This window comes from Haemaphysalis longicornis, unplaced genomic scaffold, assembly GCF_048455015.1.
Source record: "Haemaphysalis longicornis isolate Haplotype H1 unplaced genomic scaffold, Haemaphysalis longicornis Haplotype H1 scaffold_10, whole genome shotgun sequence".
NCBI lineage: Eukaryota > Metazoa > Arthropoda > Arachnida > Ixodida > Ixodidae > Haemaphysalis > Haemaphysalis longicornis.
In genome coordinates this window covers 131,613,969-131,637,172 of record NW_027526204.1, presented here as the reverse complement: position 1 = coordinate 131,637,172, position 23,204 = coordinate 131,613,969, and the positions used below count along the sequence as shown (strand labels likewise).

Below are 23,204 nucleotides of genomic sequence, written 5' to 3'. Positions count from 1 at the left end.
GCGACGAGTATCTATCAAACACATTATGCGTGCTAAGAGCAGTCCGCGACTTGCCGTGGTCGTGAGCGAAGACGTAGCATTCGACTCTGGCCAAGTCGCAAGCCAGGGCGTGGTAGGCGTTGCCATGGCAGTGCTCACCGAATCCGTGCTCCAGGAACACCAGCGCCCTACAGCGGAAAGTCGAGAACATTTCGTGTGCAGTCATACAACAATTAAACGCGAACACAGGTTCGTGATTTGAGGCACGCCAGTTGGAACGAGCTTTTTGCCTAATCTAACCTTGGCGATGGAAAAACCTCTGAAACGCACAAGTTTCATCGGCTGCTGGATGCAGAAGCTGGCCAACACAAACTACGAGGCTTGTGAATCTCATGCTAGTCACTACGTTTAAAGAGACTGCCACCCCTTCAGGCTGACGCAGGAAACTAAGATCGTGACCTATAGGTATACCCACCATTCGCATTATATTACTGATGCTAAGGGCTATTCAATCAATCAGTTTTAGACTCAGTGCGCACTATCCGATACGCAATACAGTTTTGGTTTTTCTGACATTCCTACGATGAGTGGGACCTCCGCACTACTCATCGATTATCCGTGGTGAGTTGGAGACTACCGTCCATTTTCCTACTGGCTACAGTGGAAATCTTGCACCTATGTAGTAATTCGAAACCACCTGAGGGGCTAAGGCTATGTGCTATTGAGCACTGAGGTAGCTGCTTTCGTGGCAAACGCGAATACAAGAATAAGGAGTCATGTGTACGACAGGTGGCCGCATGGTAAACACCGCGGAGAGTTTAACTTGCTCTGACCACGTTTTTGATTCTGCGTGCCGCCTTGCCCGGGTGTATATTTCAACCGTAAAACAGCAAATTTTCAATTTCTTCAGATTCCAAAATAATATCCTTACGTGCGGCACACTCGCACTAAAAATCATAAGATGCAATTTTTCTGATTTTTAAATCACACACACACACACAAATGTATATATATATACACATACATACAGTCTAGTCCACTTATAACAACATCCAAGTGCCAAGGAAATCCCATCGTTATAACCGATAATTGTTGTAAGGGGGTTGCGAAAATAAAAAGACGGAACAGAGTTCACAACATTTTGTTCGCATGCCAGCAATGTCGTAGTACTACTAATTTGCGGAAAAGAAGCTACAATCGGTCACCTTTGCCGCGTGTGAAGCTAGCGCGAATCTTTTCCAAGAGCATCCATAGGTGCTTCACCTAGCTGAAGTAATCTTCCTTGGCGGAAACAAAGTTCCCGAGGGACTGTGTGACGCACTGGGCCTCCTACGAAGATACTACCTGAGTGGGCTGTGCAACTGCGTCATTAGAGTCATCACTGTTGCACTTCTGGTGCACAATATAACCGGATTGAATTGTTATATTCGATATCGTGGCACTTGAGCATTGTACTAAGCGGTTTATTTTACCATAGAAAGAATACGAAAGTTGATGGTGCCATGGCTGTTCATCGTTATATCCTATATATTGTTATAAACGGTATCGTTATAAGTGGACTCGACTGTAATATATATATATATATATATATATATATATATATATATATATATATATATATATATATATATATATATATATATATATATATATATATATATATATATATATATATATATATATATATATATATATATATATATATACAGAAAGATAGGTCAGCAGTCTACGACGCCAAAGGAGGCATAGGGGTGTGGTTAGGCTCTTTTCTTTTTCACTGCGGTTAATGAAGTGAACATTTTTTTTTTAAATATACAGAAGAAAGAAAGAAAAACACGCGCCCAGAGTGGGGACTGAACCCACGCCTTTCGATTACATGTCGAATGCCTTACCAATTCGAATTGGTAAAGCATTCCAATGCCTTACCAAGCCGAATTGGTAAGGCATTCGACATGTAATCGAAAGGCATGGGTTCGGTCCCCACTCTGGGCGTGTGTTTTTCTTTCTTTCTTCTGTATATTTAAAAAAAAATGTTCACTTCATTAACCGCAGTAAAAAAGAAAAGAGCCTAACCACACCCCTATGCCTCCTTTGGCGTCGTAGACTGCTGACCTATCTTTCTGTATTTCCTCAACGAGCCCCTCATTTCCTTACTATATATATATATATATATATATATATATATATATATATATATATATATATATATATATATATATATATATATATATATATATATATATATATATATATAAGAGAAGAAAAACTTCGAACAAGGTAAAAGCACGATTGTGGCCTACGTTTCAGCAAAGAGAACTTGCTTTCCTCAGGGCAATCTCTCGCCTGGCAGGCACGGTTTATATAGGGGGGTAGGACCCCAGGTGAAAGGAGAGGAAAAGATGGAAGGGAAATTGAGCAAGCTGATTGGTTTGGGAGTATGTCGGGGGAGAGATTGAGGGGCCAAGAAGGTTGTCTAGTTTAAGCCGCGAAGTAGGTCACACAGAAGTCAGCTGGTAGTTGATATTCGTGGAAGTTTTGGAAAGGATGAGAGGGTGTTTATTGACCCGCCGCGGGGTATTGGCCGCGAGGCCCACCACTGGAGAGGCCGGCGCTGCGATCGTTTTGACGTCACTCGTAGGATCACCGTTCCTATCTTGCTGCGTAGTTTGCTTGCAGCGCGTGACACTTCGCTTAGGAAGCGTGTTCTAAAAGTATTTTCGTGTTAATTTCCTTCGTTTGAAGTTAATTCTCAGTGAGTCAAGCGCAGTTCGACCTAATGGTGACTGTATAACCGTATAAACTGTGGTAGATTATCCGCAAACACCATGAGCGTGGTGGTGCATTACGCATGCGACCGAAGCATAAGCAGCGGCTTGTTTCCCCGATCAACAATGTGGACTACGACGATCGCCGAGGGAAGTTTCTAGATTTCCCTTGTTTGCAAGAAATGTATAAAGCAGGAAATCGTGAAGCGTTAACTGCTCACAGAAGCACATGCAGCCGCCGTGCCTGCCCGCACAGCCGACGGTGCGGCTCGAACCGACGCAGGTCGCGGCAGCAACAATTCTTGTCGCCGCTTTTTAAAATCACACAAGTCGTGGAAAAGAAGTTCCAGATTGGTGAAAGTGGATGTTAGTGTGATGAAAAATTCTGATAGGTAGTGTCATCAGCTGTGGTTTTCAAAGCGATGCTCAAATATCTGCCGCGATTTACGCCGACCGGCCGCGGAGGTCGGTCCCGGCAGCGCCGGCCCGTTCACGCACGGTGCGGCGAGCGGCCGAAGGATGGCTATATGCTTGCGCGCAAGAATCGGCCGAGGCCGTGCAGGTATCTTGATCGTCGATCGCTTCAACGGAAATCACCGCGCTTACAGAGTTCCCAGCGCGTTGAAACGTTCTGTTACGGACTGTCATTCGCAACTCTAACGGCGATGAAATATATGCTGCGACGCCAAGCCTAAAGTTCCCAACATCCGATTACGTGCATCCGAAGCCGGCTGCGAGCTGTTGGCGAAGGCCCTCCCGTCGCGCACGCGCGTGTTGCGTTTGGGTTCCTCTAACTTCTTGGGGGCCCCCAACACTCGGTTCTCCTATTCTAAATATCCCCATTACCCGAAATCATTAACGACGTGTTTCTCCTTGTACGCAGCCTCGCCTTCTGTGAGCAGTCGTGAGTTTCGAAATTGATGCTTGAGAAATGCCGGCTTACTGTAAACATACAAAACACGCTGCAATTATAAATTACCACGCCGAGCACCTAATGAAAACTAAATATAGCCTTGTCCGAGCCCGCTCGAAGGCGTTAAAAACTCGCGTTCATACCGTTCATACATTGCGGACAAGTCGCGAAAAGTAAACATTAGCAGTGCAGAGTACAGGCTACGGCAGTGATCGTTAATCAAATCCGGGCATGACTATAAAAACATCGTAGGGGAAATAGGCTCTGACCAAGCCAAACTGCAGACCATAACAATACTTTTAAGCATGTGCGGCGAAGCAATCTGATCAGCCTTCTCGCGTCATTCATTTACCAGGCAATACGAGCAGTTCGCGCGGTGAGATCATAAGTGAGCGACGCGTTTCCGTCGCTGTTACAAGGTGTTTGCTTGCACACACATGTCCCGTCACAAGTATTTCATAATGAATTTACAGCGTACTTTTCTCGGCATCAGTTCCATCGTCCTTGGCGTTAGCTGGCTGCGTATGTAAGAGCTGTGGGTCGCGATTGTAGCAACTACCTAAACGCGGCGGTGTCGCCGGGAACAAGCGAGTCGCTGATTGCTTGCCCGAATTATTTGGTTTACAGACAACTTTTTTTGGTAATTTGCATCAAACCCACAAGGAGCGGGCGAGACGGTGGCCACTAGAAAAAAACACGCTTCCGCATACGCACGGGAAATCTGCTGTAGCAGACGACAACACGATTCGGCGTCCTACAAGTGACGTCACTCGTAGGTGGCGCCACGGTATGTCCTCGAGGCCAATACGGAAAGGATCTCAGATCCGCCGGAAGCAGACCAGGCGGTGAGGGTGGGGTCCTTATCAGAAACTATCTGCCAGCCTCGGGTCAAAAGAAAAGATAGAGACAGGGGGAAACTAACTAGGTCAAGGAAAAAAGAAAAAAAAGAAGAAAAAAACAGGGAGGGAAACCACATAAACCCACACACAAAAGAAAAAGCAATGACCCGGCAACAGAAATGGCATGTGTTACCCAAGGCAACATTCCTGGAACAGGCCTGTCCTGAAACTCAAAAACGAAAAGATAAAGTTAGAGTGACGTACGGGGCACAAGACCACGCGGAGTAAAAAAAAAAAGAGAAATAAATAAAATTGAATTCAAAAAGCAAGGTTGGAGGGATGAGGGCGAGTATTAAGCTATACGTTTAGGAATGAAAAAAAAAAGAAATTAGGTGACCAGGTACAGAGCAGAGTGAACGGTCATAGTCTTTGGATGAGGTATATGCACGAAAATGCCTAATGCTGTATTCCTGGTGAATATCGCAAGGATTCCAAGTTGCCCTTAGACGCATTAATTCCAGCAGGTTCCATGGAGTTGAATTTGTGAAGTAAGTAGGATTCTCGGTATTTCCTGTCCCTAGGAGACTTAAAATTTGACTGAAGTATATATAACTGATAAGTTATATTGTTAGGCCCTATATTGTTAGGCCGTTTGTTAGGCCGCTCCTGCAAGCACTTCACGACAACCTTCCTGCTAATAATCAGCCGGCTATTTTCATTTTTGCGCGGTGACAGAGTTTCAGTGACCCCTGCACACGTACGGCAGCGAAGATATGCGGCTGAATATCAACGGAAAGGGGTTGTGTCGCGCTTGGAGGAACAGCCTAACCGACGACGGTTGAGCGACCAGATTGTTGAGCGCATGCGCGCTAGTCTGGCTTATTTCGCCGCTTTCCAATTCGATAGCCAACGGTCATGCGGTACTATCAAAAGGTCGGTGGTTGTACACGATACAGGGGGCTGAGCGCAAAGGAACTATAGCAGCGGAGGGCACAGCCTTCGATGCATGTTGTGACACCTGGCTGTAAGGTTCGCGATCTCTGCGCATGCGCTAGTCTTCCGTACATTCGGTACAGTATGCCCCTTACAGCGGATGTCTACTCAGTGGAGCGACGCTGTGTATTCTTGAGTTGCGCATTTTAACACTGCTACGCAGCTGATCAAGAACCAATTGTCCGGCCCAAACTTTCGCATATATTATGAGGTCCATTTTACTTGCTGTGTAATCGATGGAATGGCACTTCATAATCGGCAATAGAACATTCTGTCATACTAATGAACCTCTTTTCACTTGCGCACTTCGGAGTTAAGGGCGAGGGAATGATTTATAGTACCCTACCCCCCACTTCAAATCGAAATAAATGAACCTAGCGAGAGTACTTTTTACGTTATGCATGTAGCGGACAAAAATTCGCTTCACCGCGCAGCGGTGTTAAAAGACGTCACTACAATTGCAGCGTGAGTACGTTGAAACGGCACTCGATTGAGCTGATAGCCGTATTCTAAAACACCACAAGACACCCACGCATGCGCGAAGTTTCTGAATCCAGCAGTCAGACAGCGCAGTCTCTAAAGAATTCTATGCACCATTCGTATTTTTGTTGTACAGTCGCGTGCGATTTGAAGGTAATCGCACGAGCGTCGACTGACCACGACGATAACGCCCCCGCACGGCTTGTTCAGAAGGACTTAATTCTTCGAGCCCGGAGAGGAGCAGAAGAGTCTGGGGCCCTGGAAGGAGGGCACCACCCCTAAGACAATCGCGACACCTTCTTTTTTCCCAATGAACGTCTAATCTCTCTCTCTCTCTCTCTCTCTCTCTCTCTCTCTCTCTCTCTCTCTCTCTCTCTCTCTCTCTCTCTCTCTCTCTCTCTCTCTCTCTCTCTCTCTCTCTCTCTCTCTCTCCTGCGCCTGGTTCCTTGTTTAAGCATTTTCTCACCCTCGGTCGCTGTTTATTCAAGCCGCCATCACTCCCGCGGCAAAACTTGTAACCCCTTCCTCTTTTGTTATCGCATACCAAAAGACACCCCAATTGTCGTATCTTACCGCAGTTCTCGAAAGGTGCGCACAGACACAATGTTCGAAAATTGCGGGCATTTATAAAAATGGGTGCTATCACTGCTCACGATAACCAAGAAGAAAGCCCACATGTGATTACCATCACACAAAATCATCACAAAGCGAAAAGGGTGGTTTACTAGCCGCGGGAGTGATGACTGCTTGAAGTAATGGCGCCCTAGGGAGAAGAGAATGCATAAACTAGGTCCGAGGCCCACCGAAAAATGCCGCGCAGGGGCGTTATCGTCTTTATCGGTCGAAGCTTGCGCGATTACCTTCAAATCGCACGCGACTGTACTCTGCTGTATACCGTTACAGGTTTGTGAAAGTTATCGTATACGCCCTTTGTCCTTCCTGTCGAACTGGAACCCGCGGCAAGTGGCAATCAGACGCGCAACTCTTGCGGTAGCGATATAGAGGAACTCTAGTTACGGCCGTCTCGGCCACCGCTCCCGAACTCCGTTTATCCTTTGGGGCACCTGTACTCTGTAACTGCTTGCACTCGTTTTTTTTTTTTTTTTTTTTTTTTTTTGCGGTTTTCCTCTGTTTGCACGCAAAGCTTGTGGTTGTGGCATCACCTTCTTGTTGTCGTTTCGGGAAATGAACATGGCCCCGAAGCCACTTATTGTACCATGACTCCGCCTGCCGACTATCTAAAACGCACTTGTTTTTCTGACCCGCAACCGCACATGTAGTTTGTTAAAAAGCATCGCTGGTAGACTGACAGAGTAATTACACTAAAAGCTCGTTAACTCGAACTCGAAGGGAAGCATAAAATTGTTCGAATTAAGCGGAGTTCGAATTAGCGAGCGGGTGCTATAATGAATGGACATCGCGCCACACAGTGCGGGAAGAACAGAAAGAAGCCACGTCAGGACTTGTTATTGCGAATTTGGCGCTAGGACACGTTTGTGGCAGGTGATTTCGTAAAATGTTCATGGAACTCGAGCAGAAAACAGTGCCGGCGGCGCAGCGCCCGCTGCGGAAGCCAAATTAGCTGTCAAGCAGCGTAGCGCACCTGCTACGCGGTTGTTATTCTGTTTCGTTGTTTTGCATCTCCAGTAAATTTCGTTTAATTTAGATTTGCAGCACATTTTAATCACTCTGGGCAGGCTTCTTCTGCGAGGAGCGATGGAAACCAAGGGATCCCAGTTCGAATTAACCGCTGTGAATACCGACGCGTTCGAATTATCGGGAGTTTTCCCCCATTGAAATATACAGGTCTGTGCCTGAACTAGGGCGTCATTTCGGATTAACTGTAAGCTTGAATTAACCGAGTTCGAATTAACCTGCTTTACTGTATTACGCCGTCCCATTAGTTGTTACGCGGTATACGGATGATGTCACGGGGAAACGCGAAGCACAACTGAAAGGTCTGACTTACCTGGTTTTGTTGGCCGTCGCACCAAAAACGCCTCCTTGCAACGTTAGAAGACCGTTAGAATCCGAGCGCAAACGCTATTCCCAACCTCGGACGCCGCTACGGAAGTGTTTTGATGTGCCTGTCTACAGCAGAACGCACAACAATATCGGCTTACTCTAAACTGGAATCCTGTTGTTTCCCTTCCCTCAGGGGCGGAAAAGAAAGAATGAAAATAAAGGGCTGAAAGCGAGAATAAATAAAAAAAGAAGAACGAGGACAAGCGCAGCCCACGCTGATTAGATAGGCTGAGAGCGTTGCGCAGCGTCGTTATTTGGAGATTACTTAGCCGGTATGATTGATTGAAGTAAAAGGGAAAAAAAATCGGCACTGCTACAGAAAATAGGATGGGAGGGATTGTGCTACTTTGAGAAGGGAGGGAGGGAGAATTCGGGGTTAGCGTTAGTTGTGGACCTGGGGTGCTATTCCAGAAGGCCCGAGTTCGAGCAAGACTCGGGCAAGGCAGAGCTGTGGGGATAATAAAAAAGTGCAGGTAACATCTACGTTTTAGGTCTTAAGATGTACGGCGCGATAGCGTTACTTCGGCCTGGATTGCATTGGTTTTAGATTGGAGTTCATGCATTTACCTTTTATGTTTTCCAAGCCCTACAGTTCAGCGATAAGAGCTGGAATATCAGCAACAATGTTTTAATCACTGCTGCACAGAAAAGCACAGGCCATTTACACTTTTGTGGCTTAAGATGCGGGCGTGAAAGTTGGCGGCTGCGGTGTGTTTATCAGTTCGAGCAAGAATATCATATTGTTAGTGTTTCAAAAGGTTTATTCTTTAGCGTCGTGGCCTGGCTGAACGTTTTGACTTTTTTATAACACACACACTTAGAGAGACCTTTATTGAGAAAGATTTATTCAAAGTTTGGGAAAACGGGATATAGAGAAGGTGTACCACAAGGGCGGAACCTATACTGCGCTGCCCCAGCAACAGCTGGCGCTGGCATTAAAGTGACAAGCTGGCCAGGACAGCCTCGCATGTGTCTATGTAAGAGTAATATGCAATGTTTGAGTTGTTCGCCCCTTAGAATATCCTTGAATATTAAGAAACGTTCTCAATATCTTTCCGGAGGGACGTGTATCAGTCATTGTCAAAAGGAAGCATGGTATGCAAGTTTGCCTGGATCTTCGTCGGCGGCACTTTTCCCATCCAGACCCTTTTGTCCGGGTGTTGATAGGATGTGAACCTTCATCATTGTGGATTTAAGAATGCTCCTCAATGGTTTAGGTATTGTGCCTGCCTCAGTGGTTTATGCACTGTGGCTGCGGCCAAGAGACTAATGACCTTTTGAGCGTGTGTAACGATGTTAAGCATCTATCTGGTAGTTCCGCTTGGCGGATCGCCAAGATTCCTGTTTTTCCGTTACTGTGAATAGGAGGGAAATAAAAGCAAAGCGAGTGCCATGGTTCCAGTACGACGGTTGTTGCCTTCGTCCTTTCAAACGCCCGGGCACCGATGTGGAATATGTTTTCATAGTTTTGGAGCTTTCCTTGGCGCAATTTAATCCTAGCTAGTTGCGTACGTTTTGGTCTATGTTTTTGGGTCGGCCATATAGTGGAGTGCTTATTGTTCCGTCAGACGGCACTCTAGACCTAGCCTAAAAATAGAGAATCGTCGGTTACTGTTCTAATCAGAGTGACGCGTCCCCACTCGGGAGGGTTCAAGAAGACAATGAAGAAAAGATGTCAGCTATAATTGCCCTCATCCTCCCCGTCGTCATTCCTTGATCTACTAGCCAGCGCATTGTCACATTCTTCTTCGCTGTAAAAAATAGCGCTACGGTTACTGATAAATCGCTAAAAGGTTGGTTGGTTGGTGCCTCAATAATGAAGGCACGTGGCTACTCAGGGGGATTTGCCAAGACAGAATGAAAAGGAGACAGCTATCAATCCATAATCTTCTTCGTCGTCATTTCTCGAGCTACGAGCTGCCGCATCAACATCGTCATCCCCGTTGTCACAAGAGGAAGAAAGAGAAGTGAACAGCGAGAATGGATGAGGAAGCCTCTCTATCGAACGAGCCGCCAACGGAAAACGAGAAACCGCAGCCACAACCCCAAGACGGCCCCCATGGCGTCCCCATAATCCGAAACAGCGAGTTCCAGAACGCCGACGGCTTCGACATCTGCTGCAAATCGTGGTTAACGGAAACCCGCCCCAGGTTCGTGCCACCTCCGTTTCGCTTCACTTCGAGATCTGGAAGATACCTCGCAAGTGATGTTCAATCGCTTGTCTTGGTACAGCCTCCTTCGCGCTGCTGGTCGAGCTGACACCCGCCACGGTGGCGCAGTGGGTAAGGCGTTGTGCTGCTGAACCCAAGGACGCGGGTTCTATCCCGGTGGCGGCGGATGCTTATCAGATGAAAGCCGAAAGCGCAAACTCCAGCGTGTCGAGAATCCACCACACGTTAAAAATCCCCAGATGGTCAAAATTAATCCGGAGCCCTCCATTACGGCGTGCCTCATTGCTCAGGCGTAGCTTCGCCGCGTTAATCATCCAAGGTTTCAAAATTGGTGAAACTGGGCTTAGACGTTTACATTTGGCTGTGAGTATATAAGACTATTGCGCAGTAAGCATTTTAGTTTGGCCGGGTGGCTGAATCGAGTTACAGACAGACAGACGGACAGACAGAGAGACAGACAGACAGACAGACAGACAGACAGACAGAAAGAAATTTCTGGGTTTAAGTAGCCCAAGAAAGACTATCGTCTTTAATAAAATTTGTTCTGACCTCTCACCTAAATTCTGCGTCACTGCATCGCAGCTCCCATGCTAGAAATATTACCAGTTCATCCAATTTCACAAAGTGGAATGGTTCATGATTTTATGTCCAGTGCAAGTTCGGTTTACCGTCAGAACCAACTAACTCACACCAATTGTTCATTAAGAGATATTTCGTTTCGTTTGCACTTGCAAGCCACATTGGTCAGGGGTTGTCGACGCAGGGGGCTCGTGTTCATGGTGCACGGATACAGCGAGCACTGCCACCGGCCCCACTATGACACCCTGGCCACGGCTTTGGTCGCACTCGGCTGCTGCGTCTTCACCCAGGACTTGGGTGAGCCGCCCGAAGAGCTTGGCACACCAGTGTGCGGGATTTCATAATTATGAATAGATTGTATTGTGCTCGTACTTTTTAGAGCCGTGTTTTTATAGCTTGAATAGCGGTAGTCACTAGCGCTTTTCGTGTGTTACAGTATAACAAGAGGTATCACAGATATTCAGCAACGCGTAAACCACTCAATTTGCACACAAATTTGTGGTCGTGGCTTTCGGTATTCTTCTCCTCTCTGCTCTTCCACTTTCCCTTTAGGAGTAAAGTTGGCTCCCTTCGAAATTGCAGCTGAAAGCCGACAGAGCTGATAATTCGAGCTGTACTATATTGCCGCGAACCATGCATTGGGTTTGTTTATTTGTGTTTTGCTTTTACCGCCCGGCTGCGCCGGTCTGTGTTATCTCCGTGCCAAGGGAAGCGCGTGTTCCATTCTTTCTTTCTGTGCCGCATGTGTTATCTGTTCTGATAGGGAGAGCATTCCGATCTAACGTGAACATCCCGGAATAATCTTCTTGCATCTACAATGTTCTCTATGCGAATCGAGGGTTCCAGAACCACGCGCGCCGAAAGATAAAAAGCCTGCAGAGCAGACGCCGGGGCATTCAATTCTGCGACGCTCGCTGACGCAAGTCACTTTGTTGACCGCTGCTTCGCCGCCTCTGTATTCTTTTGAGTTGTTAGGGGTGCACAAGTTCGCTCCAATAAACTTGTTCCTCCTGCAAGACAACTGCGTCGTCCTTGGCTTCGTGACAATATCAAGTTATAGCTGTACTATATCAAGTTAGCCTATATCAAGGAGGCTTCTGCAAAAGTCGAAAGAAGAGGGTACAGAACGCAAATCGCGTTGTGCAACTAGTAGGCCATGTTCAAAGATGTAAATAAGGGAATTGAGAGCAGTGTATGAAGTTTGTCTTACTCACATGGCGGCGTTCAAGACTTAAAACATTTTATCACACGTTGGCGACTTACGCCGTTATTTGAAACACATCCAAGAACACAACTTATTATTTTCCACGCCTCGTTTGCTTAAATCAAGTTAAAATGTCTTCTTTGAAAATGTAAATATTTATGTTCTAATCGTTTCGGTTACCGAAAGCAGCTATTGAGCCTTAAAACGCCAAGGTATTATGACGTTCACATGAAATTGAGGCCCGTCATGAAGCCAATGTAAAATTATGAAGCCTTTATTGAGGTCCAGATGAAATTACGAGGCCTTCTGTAAGACCCATGTGAAATTGAGGCCCGCCATGAAGCACATGTGAAATTAATGCGCCATCCGCATTGCTGACACTTCGTTCCGCAGTGGGACACGGCAAGAGCAGCGGACCTCGGGCATTCGTGAAGTCGATCGACACGTACGTGGAAGACGTCCTTAAGCAGGCCGACGTGACAAGGCGGAGATTCCCGCGCAAGCCTGTCTACCTCTTCGGGTATGACATGGTCAGTGTTTTCTGCGGACTTTATTTAGGAATGACGGCGTGGCATATCCGAGCCGATAAATGCGCGAATCGGAAGGTTACGCCGTCGAACCTAGTTATAACACAGATATAGGGAATTATCTTCAATAGCGATCTAAATACGAACGTTGTTTTGCGCGCTTTATTTCAGCGACACTTATTCTGTTTATAACGAAACCAAAACCGCCAGTGCCCCGCGCGATATCGGCTATAACAAAGAAATATTGTGTTCACTCGACGCTTATACAGTCAAACCCGGCTATAACGAACCCGGGGAGAGGGAATTATGCTATATATCGAACAAAAATATTTCAGTTACGGAAATACACGGGAAACATATTCCTTATAACGAAGTTCACATCCGATATATCGAACTCTGCGCGCCTAGAATGGCCGCCGAAATGCATGGTCTCGGAGCGGTGATTGAGATGTGGATTGGCCGCGACCACGGAGCAAGAGCCGCGACTGAGACATTGCGCCTTGCACGGAGCGACGTGACGCACGACACTTTCAAAAAATTTCCGACGCGCCGGACTCACGACGGAGCCCGCCCACTCAGCGAATGCGGACCAAGACACCAGCATCGGTGAAGAGAAAAAAATTTAATGTTCCGGGAGGAGCTCGCCAACGTTCCCGATGATGTCGCGAGTGAAAGCCGTCCGACGCTTAAAATGAAGCGCTTTCGGGAGTCAATGTGCTCCGCCAATGCTTTTAGGGTTTTGGAGGACGCGGACCCGAACTGGTGCAAACAATGTTTCGTGTAGAGAATGCTATGCTAGTTGAAGCTACCAAAACGAAAGTGAAAACAAAAATCACCGCTTTTTTTACAAAGTAGGCAATTAAGGCGGAAAGTAGCTTTATTACTTGCAACAAATGTATGATTTTGGGTATGGTAATGGCTACTTTGCTGTGTGCGTTTCTGCATGCGGGAATGGCGGCGTTGGGGTGGGAGGAGAGGGAGGGGGGCTCCCGCGGATCGCGAAATCGTAACAATAAGCTTTTTAAGATTGGTTCGGCTATATCGAACTATTGGGTATATCGAACTAATCGATGTGCATATTGCAGTTCGCTATAAAGGGGTTTGACTGTACTCGATAGCTAGTTTAAAAAAGCAAGCTATAAAAACATAGCAGATAAGTTTGTAAAATTACAGAAGTAGAAAAGGCCCTTTCGTGCGTGGACACTGTGGAAAACTTCATCCGGAAGTAGTGTGAATAGCCGCTAGGCGAAGAACACATCCTTCTTCAAATAAATTAGAACGCAGACCTGTTTTCTCAAACGTGCTTTGGTTGTATTGCAATTTCACGTTTTCTAATGCTGCGGTTCATTTAGTTTGAAATGCCGGAAGGAGACAGCAAAGGATTACCTCGTGTATAACCCGTTCGAAGCCTATAATAATGCGTGTAATATGTAGGATTTTTGCGTGCGCCAGATTGTCGATCTGTAAGTCGATTTATACCACTACTGTTACAACGAATATCGGCTATAACGGACTAGGACTAATTTGCGGCCATGGTGCCACTTCTTTATAACAAGGTTCGACTGTAACATGAAGTAAAACCCCATCAACTCGAACCACTGAAGCCCGGGGACAGATTTCAGTTACGCTATGTTGTCGACAGAATAAACCATCTACCAAGTTTTAATTGGACAGGCCGCATATTTCTTTTTAACCGCGTATACCGGACAACCGGACAACCGTACGCAACTGAGAATATCTTTATCTATGAGAAGAAAAATAATGAACATTAGGCATTACAGTGGCACAGGTGCCCCAAAAGGCTGTTTTTATTATGCAGCAGGGCGTGAATTCCAGCGTAATAGTTGAACATGAATGTATGAATCACTCAGATAAAAAAAATGAGCATCTCTGAAGTGCAGTGCACTGCTGAGATAAAGGCTTTCTCGGAAGCAAAAATGTCATAAAGAACTTCAAACGTCATTCTTATTTATGGGGGGAGGAAGACACGATGAAAAATTTTCATGCAGTACGGCTTTCCTGGTGATGAGGTTGAGGCTCAGGCAAGATGGTTCAGGGTTAAGAAAGAGGGGAACAGGGCACAAAGGGCGATGCACAAAACGAATAAAAAGGGACAACCACAGCGTTAGTGGTTGTCATTTTTTCTTCACCTTGCGCATCGTCCGTTTTGCACTGTTGCCCTCTTTGTTTCGCGGTGAACTTGAATACCTACGAAATCTAGGGATGGCTGGTTGCCTGACTCCAGACTTTAAAAAAATGGCCTCAGTGACCTTACGGAAATCGGATGAGTGAAGAAACCAAAAACCCATACAGAAAGGCCATGTGGCTTGTGCCTTTCTACAACTACAACTGCTGCAATTGGTCCGTGAGTACCGAAAGATTAAACACCTTTTGAGCTTGAGGAGGTTCGACGGAATAAAGGTGTGTTTCTGGTACCTTGATACGGCTGGGTGTCTTGTATTCATATTGTGCTCGCCTCCGTCCCTTTGTACGACCCAGGGAGGCGTAATATCCATCATGGCCGCTCAACGAAGACCCTTTGATTTCGCCGGAATCGTCTTGATGTCACCGTTAATGGCCTTCGCCAAACAGCGCATCACATGGTTCAAGGTGCGATCTCGGTTCCTGTCACTCAACACATTTCGTAGTGTGCAGAGCAGAGTGCACTGAGTGAGGCACAGGGACCTGAACTTTTGACTTGAAGATACTCCGGCCCCGAGGTGTCGGTAATTCTGTACTAGGAAACTTTCTGGCGCTAATGTTACGCAGACGAGGAATAACACACACGAAGATGAAGTACTCACTACCAACTGTAATCTTGTCTCTTGTCTAAAGCTTCTGTGGAATATCATATACGCGATATACTGGTCTCCCGCCACTTTTGCCACCAGCGTGAGCTCTTGTACCTACATGTAGTGATGTGTGATAAATGACCTTAATTCCCAGCTTCTCGGCTTCTCGGCTTCCCAGCTTAAAATGGCGCGGGTGGTGGTGGTTACAACATTTATTGAACATTTGTTAGCCGAAGTGCAGCCTCTATGAGTGGGGTCCTCGGTCCAGGACTCCAATGGCGGACGCTATTCGGCGGGCCCGCTCGATCAGCCGTTGTTGATCTTGCGGGGCAGTGCTGGACAGAGCAGCCTCCCAAGAGGAGAGGGTGGGAATGCGTATAGGGGTGAGCCCGTCTGGTGGACGCGGACACTCCCATACGGAGTGGTAGAGTGTGGGAGTGGGGCTCTGGCAAGCCGGGCAGTTGCTAGGGTATTGGGTGGGGTAGAAGAGGTGTTTGTGGTGTAAGTTTGGGAACGTGAAGCTAAGGCAAGACCGAGTAGGCGCAAGGGAAGGTGGAACGGGAATGACGCGACGAAATGGCGATACTGGTGAACGGGTGGAGTAACGGGTGGAGAAACGGGAGGAGTAACATGCCGCTGCCAAAGCGGGAAACCGTGACCAATTACTTGTTTCTAACGCAAAGCACTGGCGGAAGTGTGCGAGTAGCGTGCGAGGAGCGCCGTGTTGCGGGATTCTCAAGCCGGGACAAAGCAAACGCATCGGGCCAGGCCTCGTGCTCGCGAGGAAGAGGGTTGATGCGAGAACGCATTCTGAAAGAATACTTAATGGATTCTTTTTGAAAGCGGAGGTTTCCATGCTTCATTGATGGCCCTGTTGATAGAGCAAAATTCGCTGCGTTAAAGCCACCTTTAGGCCAATCGAGCGCCTCAAGAAGAAAACGCTTGGTGTGCTCGGAATCAAACCTGCGACCCTCACGTTATCAATCCAACGTCGATCCCATTGCGCCATCATCACTTTTTTTCTTTATTGCCTGCTTTTACACGCTACCGGTACTTGGCAACAAAACCACCAAAAGAGCTCATCATGGGTTTTGCCACCGACGCGTCTTCCATTGAGAGTTTTTAGGCAAATTAACTCATCGGTAACTGGCAACCACTCTGGCGGTTCTGCGTGATTGCGGTACACATCCCGTAGATACAACACTTTTGATGAAATTCTCGCGCACAGGTAGCGCAGCCATATCTGTACGACCCACAGCCATTCTTATTTCCTATATACAGTAGAATCTCGATAAATGAAAATCGCTTAAACAGAATTGCGGCTTAAACGGAATAGTAGCCTGTAAGTTGGTTGGTTTTGTACTTACTTAACGTAAAAACTCTAGGTAATCGGAACTAAAATTTCCGCGTCACCGTGTGAACGGATTGATTGATTTGATTGATTGCAGGGTTTAACGCGCCGACGCAACGCAGGCGACGAGGCGCGCCGTAGTGGAGGGCTCCGGATTAATTTTGACCACCTGGGGATCTTTAACGTGCGCCGAAATCTCGTACACACGGGCGTTTTTGTTTTTCGCCTCCATCAGAAAAGCGGCCGCCGCGGCCGGGAATCAAACCCGCAACCTCGTGCTCAGCAGCGCAACGCCTTCGCCACTGAGCCACCGCGGCGGGTCACCGTGTGAACGGAACCAGAAATGGAACTTCTTGTGAAACTCATTGGCATGGAAATCAGCATTTTCAGCCTCGTCTCGTTAGTGGTCAGCCGTGTTAGCGCAACAAATGTAACATCGCAGTTCTTGTTCCAGTCGTTCGGTCTCGATTCAAGACGCCGAGGTTACAGGGCTCAGCTCCTGCGGCCTCATTCGTGCCATTGTGGTGCCATTCGCGCTTCATTACCGTGTTGCCGCCTTCTAAATTCGGTGACTGACTGGTAAGCACTCGCGAAGTTGATGCCTCTAGCCTGCGTGAAGATGTAGTTGGAAGGACTCAAACAAAATAATTGATGCATTTTGTAGTGCGCAGCGACTCATTGTTGCCAAATCAACCTTGTGAATGCTATGCCTAAGGCTCTTGTATTTTTCGTGCTTTGTGAAGAACTGTCAGCTACATTCACCTTCTAGTGCTTATAGTTCCATGAAATAGTATTAAGGGGATGTACGCACATAAATCTGCACTTTCACACATATATCTCAGTAAACGGAACTCCTGTTAAACGGAACGATTTTTTTCAGTCCCTTGAAGTTGCGTTACTGGAGAGTCTACTGCCGCACTGGTAAAGACGTTGAACCATGATCCTGTCGTGTGGGACGCTCCAATGATTCTGCACCGGCAGAAAGCGATTTCCGTGGGGCATGACTGGCAATTCGCTTTTCAGTGCTCGTTGCAGGATATCCCAAGAAAACATAGTGCCCCAGCATCCAATGAACACGTGATCAATGCTATCAGGCACATTGCATAGCTACATTTCATGGTCCATGGTACAAACATGCCCTTCCCCGCCAACCAGCTAGCTACTGATAGAGCGTGCAAATGCAACTTAAAGAAGCCTAAGTTTCATTGCTGGTTATATAGCCACTTTTTTCACCAGTTTCAGAACACCCAGTCTTTACCATTTAGAATACATTGGTCTGTGCACTGGTACAGAAAGAACATTGTCATGTAGATCTTTGTACAAGTGTTTCTTACTAACTACACACAAGTATTCTTTAGAAAAACGTACACAAAGAAATTTAAATGAAAGCGCGACTTCACGCAAACATCCTCGTACAGAAGGAAAGAAGATATCACTTGAGGATGCAACAAACTCAGGCAAGCAATTTCCCATACTGACTTGTGTTAACATGCGCAAAAATTGATCTTTTTGATTGCGCAGAAAAAATCCTAGTTATCTCTTTGCTATACGACCAAATAAACACGGCGAATACCTGTGCAGCTTTTGCGCATTCACACGCGAATTTCTCGATATCTGCAAAACATATGACACCTTTGCGGTCATAAACATATTACGCACAGTGGCTAAAGCGCACAGGGACAGATGGTGACCCTTGCACTCCTTCACTTCCCCCTCACCTTTTCTGTTTCTTTTTCCCAATGCTCCGAATTTTCACGATTATACCCAAGCGATCCGGTGACTCACACCATTTTCTGTTTTGAAAAACCGCTGACGTGTTCATCCAGTTTCTGTGCCAAAATCAGTTGGTCTTATCCGAATTGATGACAGGGCCGTCCAGCTTACAGAAAGCCTTCATGATTTTGGCAGCGTTACGCAAGCTCGGCCATCGTGTTACACCGACAAGGCCGGTGTTTTTCTTTGCGCTTATAAACATATCAATCCCATGTCACCATACTTTTTGTTCTGATAGATACCTTAAAAAGTTTAATTAACCGTGTGTTTTGAGGCGAAAGCGCTACTCCGGCACGTTTCGAAAGGTCATTGATAGCGTTCCAATGACCTTTAGCCGTCGGAGCGCAGGCGTGACAGGTGTGGCATGATGTCACGTGATTTTCTGCGGAGATGCTTGCGGAAGTCACGGCTACAAATGGGCTGTGTTACCCGGCTAGTAAGCCAAAACACAAGCACCAAATCCGCAGTCCAGCAGGTGGCGTCGCGTGGACGTCGCTAGGTTCCAATCGACTCAACGGAAGGTGCCAATTACGAGCTCGGAGGCAGGCGAAGCCAATGAAGTGCGCTTTATTCTGCAGTAGGTCAAATGTACACTATACAAAGGATGCCGCTGTCCAGAGCTTAGACGGGGAACTGAGTGTCCACGAGCTAGCTAAGCCGTCGTAGGCCGCCGGCTTTTTCCGTCTCCTGAAGGGAGACTCGCCCTGGCTCGTGGTCGAGACGTAACGTTCGTTGTGCGATCGTTCTTTTCGACCGTGAGCGTAGAATGGCCCCCAGGGAAGCCTCCGTGCGCAGTTCTACGCCTGTGTGAGAGAGAAGGGTCACCCCGGGGGAAGGAGGTGGGTGCAGGTTGATTGGGCAGGCCAGCGCGTCAGCCGGCTGGATAGGGTGAGTCACGTCTTGCAAGGGAGCCCGCAAGACAAGGCGCGCTCCTTGCCGCTCAAGGTGGCGGCCCCGTAGGCGGCGCCGGCCTACTAGCCCTAAGCAAGGCATGGGGACAAATTTGGTCCCCACAGGCTCCACAGCCGCATTCGCTCTGAGCCTTGCAGATGCGATACCACGTGACTAGACGAGATTTAGTGGCTGCTTATCCGGCGCTTGATCCCCCAGTCTCGCCATGGATGGCGTGCTGGCTGAACCGTCTGTGCGTGCGTTTCATTCTCGCTCGTGATAGCTAGGTTTTGAAATGTTAAAGTTGGGCTAACAAAACTTCTTGCTTAGCTAGTTGGTACATACTTATAAAAAAATAAGACGTGACGCAAACTCGACGTGGACGAAGAAGAAAAGGTACGACAGATACACGCGCCAACTTTCAACTGTTTTTTCAAAGGAAACCATACGAATTTATACATGACTTATCTAAGCAGAAACAAAAACAAAAAATAACAACGAAGGTATAATCATGCTGACAAGTGCAGAAGGTGAGGACAATGGATGGAATGAATAAGTACAACACTCCTGATAGTATGACAACATATCTACTGCTGCCTTAAGAGCAATCCAGACTGTCCTAAACGCTTGCGTGCATTCCAGGCACAGACAAGACCGAAAAGAGGGACACCTGCACGTGCTAAACTACACGCTGTGGTTTAAGAATGTCATTTCTTCGTCACTTAACGCAAGTGACGGCGTGCTGGCGCACTTGTCGCGCCGGCTCTTTTGATAAAAATCGTCTCAAAAACCGGCCATAAAAACCAGCCATATTTTCTGTACATTTACGGACAAACCCATGTCTCCGCACCTTATAATATCCTGACCGATGTCTTGAAAAGAGGAACTAACCGAGGGTTTGTTCAGTGGTGCTCGGCCGCAAATATATTGGATACTCGTTTGCATAAAACTTGAAACCTCTCCCAACACCAGTCTGAACGCCCGTCTTCCTGGCTTGTTTCCAGAAGATGGCGACCAAGGTTCTGGGAAACGTCTCTCCCGGCGCGCCTGTGGCAACCGTGAACGTGAACTTTATCAGCAGGGACCCCGAAGTTGTCTCCGCCGCCGCCAACGACCCTCTGCGATATCACGGCCGCATACCAGCTGGATGGATTGCCGCTATGCTGAAGGCTATGGGAGTAAGTTCCCCGAGAAAACGGTGCTCAAAATTGTGTACCACGCGTTGATGTGCAGTGGCCTAGCCGTTGTGCTGATGAGCCCATGGACGCGGGTTTCAGCCTGGCGGCCATGGCCACTGTTCAGGTGGAGGCGAGAAGCGTAGCTGTACCTTTGTCGCGTTGAACCCCATCCTTTTTTTTTCGAAATTGTGCCTTTTACGGCTGCGCTGGAGACAGAACGGCCAAGTCGACAAAGTATTGTGTTCGAATTCACAGAATTGTCTGATAAACCGTGCCGATTGTTATGCCACTTTCCCGTTTCAAAAAACTTAGGTTTATATGGCGGAATCTTCTGTGCTAATTTTTATTACTTTGGTTAAGTGAGGTTGCGGGATAATAGGTGGACAATAATGATTTCGTTATTCTTTGTGAGTTTTATAATAGCCACGTGTTCCTATCAGTAGACAAATTACCCAGCTTTTTTTTCTCATTATTGCATGCAGGGCTGACGGGACCTCCACTTCGCTTCTAATCAGCCGACAATTTGAATTAGGCCGCTTCCAGTAATCCAGAGTAGACTATGTATAACAACTGGCTGCTCAGATGCTTCTATCATTACTCCGAATTTCATTCATGACACATTTAGTCATCAGTAAAGTAAGCGTTACAGCTCTCCTGTTTGCTGCCAATACATGGTCATATACGGGACGAGTATGGTTACAAACAACGGCTCCAACTCTTGCTTTGTCTAAACTCTCTTAATAACAATTATAAGATTGTTTGCCGCTGGCACAACTCTATGATTGCGCCCAGATTCCTTTGTTTTTCATAATTAGTTTATTCGCAGTGACTTTGTAAACGTTGGAGAATTCCTGTTTGCTGTCAATACATGTGGGCATCGATAGGGTGAAGGACGGTTTCTGAAATTCTCAATACGCAAATAACGTCAGCTTCGTGTTGAGCTCGTAGGTTGCTCGATTCAGCTAACAAGGGCCGCATACCTACGCCCAGGAAGTAGAGAAATATAATTAACTGCTCGGCCGTTCCAGGAGTGTTAATGGGTTAACGTGTGGCCTTCCGGTAAAGTGAAACTACCTAATTTGCCGAAAATTACAACTGCTCTTGAAAGAGTTTGGATGTTCTTGCCTATTTTGCAACAGTGGCACCAATGGCCCCGTTGTAAGCATGTATTTTCAAGTGGGAATATAAAGAACACGCCTGTCTCTCCGCGTTAGGTGACGACACGCACATTCCTTACGACTGCCGCTTGAACATCCTTTTTGGTTTCCATCCACGTACACGCGATCGTTTTGAGGTCCACCATTGTCTGTGAAAAGGTTAAATAGAAAGGATGCCTGTGCCCAATAGCACACTTCGCAGTACCTATTCTGTGGACCAGGCCCTGCAGGATAATGCTCAGCCTTTTCCTTGGACCAGATCACGGGATAATGTCCAGCATAAAGCAACAACTAAAAGAGCTCTGCACATTGTCCTCAACGAAAGAAGAAAACGTGGTGCAAACTAGACGTGGACGAAGGAAAGAATATACGACAGATACAGGCGCCTGTCGTATCTTCAATACTTGTCCACGTCTAGTCTGCGCCACATTTTCTCCTTTCTTTAAATATGTACCAACTAGCTCAGCAACAAGTTTTCTTAAAACATTGTCCTCTGTGGCGCAGGGCTTCGACGCTGACGTGCCACGCCTTTTCTAAAATGTTTTGCCAAAAACCGCAAGTTTTTGGTGTAACTGATTAGTTTACGAAAATTACCCATTAATTTCGCAAATGCGTGTTGTTATCTCTCAGGTCGGTTTCGATGAACGAGGTTCAGCTATACCGCGGTACGGTACACAGGATAAAGCTGAACATTGTTTCGTGGTCTGGTCCCACTAGGTTCCCAGAGATATGTTGATTTAATTCACCACATGATGTGCAGAGCATCGTTGAACATGTCTAGAGTCAGCAACATCACGGGTCAACCGCTACACGAAGGTCAATGATTCATTTTTTAAAGGCGATTCTTGCTGCCTAAACGCGAAAACTTTGGTCATACTGTCCCTTGTTTAGACCACCCTACCAAAGTGAGAAAACGCCTGAACTAAAAGTATGCATGGGCAGAACCATTCCAAACAACAAAAACCATTGGCGTAGCTCATACATATCCACATTATTTAGCGCAAAGGAAATCCGGGCATATTTGAAGGTGGACATCAGTAAATAACGGAAACTGTCAGCGTTTATTTGTTTACGAATTTATGTCGGGTTGATTTCTGCGATAGCAGATAAAAAGAAAACAACGCGTTGAAAACGGTTCGAAGAGAAACGAAATAAAACTCAAAGCGAACGCCGGAACAAGAAATATCGGATCGTACAGTTGCAAGCAGAATAAAATAAAAAAGATGAAAAAAAAATGGCTCCAATCCACCCTGTGAAGGTGGTTGGACTACGAAGAGGTAAACGACACCCGCAACGACTCCCATTGCAACGTCAGTTGAATTCACACACGTGGCCTGAAAAGAGTGAAACCAGAGACGACCCAACGCAGCAGCGACGGCTGAAAGAAAACGGAGAGGTGCGTCTGGAAAAAGGTGAGGAGGAGGGCGGAACGCCCGGCTATAGCGTCATCTTTATCGCTGCCTCCAACTCACTCTTGTTTCATGCAGCGCCGCCAAAGAGCGCATTCCTCGCACTGCCCCTCCTCAGACGCTGTCCCGTGCGCCGCTAGCCCAAACCACGTGAACGCCATTATCGTACATTGCGCGG

General features: G+C 46.9%; 2 protein-coding genes across 2 annotated transcripts in view; one reads left to right on the top strand and one right to left on the bottom strand.

Annotated features, from left to right (window-relative positions):
- Positions 1-9,133, bottom strand: part of LOC144160105 (monoglyceride lipase-like) — a 48,343-nt gene extending 39,210 nt beyond the window's left edge. Inside the window, exons 1-2 of the mRNA XM_077691712.1 lie at positions 9,104-9,133; positions 7,939-8,012 (exon numbers count right to left, since the gene is read on the bottom strand). Coding sequence (XP_077547838.1) covers positions 7,939-8,012; positions 9,104-9,133 — 104 coding nt within the window. The remainder of the gene's footprint in view (positions 1-7,938; positions 8,013-9,103) is intronic.
- Positions 9,134-9,974: 841 nt separating this feature from the next.
- On the top strand, positions 9,975-20,623 carry LOC144160104 (monoacylglycerol lipase-like). Its single transcript, XM_077691711.1, has 5 exons — positions 9,975-10,144; positions 10,929-11,041; positions 12,342-12,478; positions 20,287-20,460; positions 20,516-20,623. The coding sequence occupies exons 1-5, from the start codon at positions 9,975-9,977 to the stop codon at positions 20,621-20,623; spliced, it is 702 nt and encodes a 233-aa protein (XP_077547837.1).
- The last annotated feature ends 2,581 nt before the right edge of the window (positions 20,624-23,204 follow it).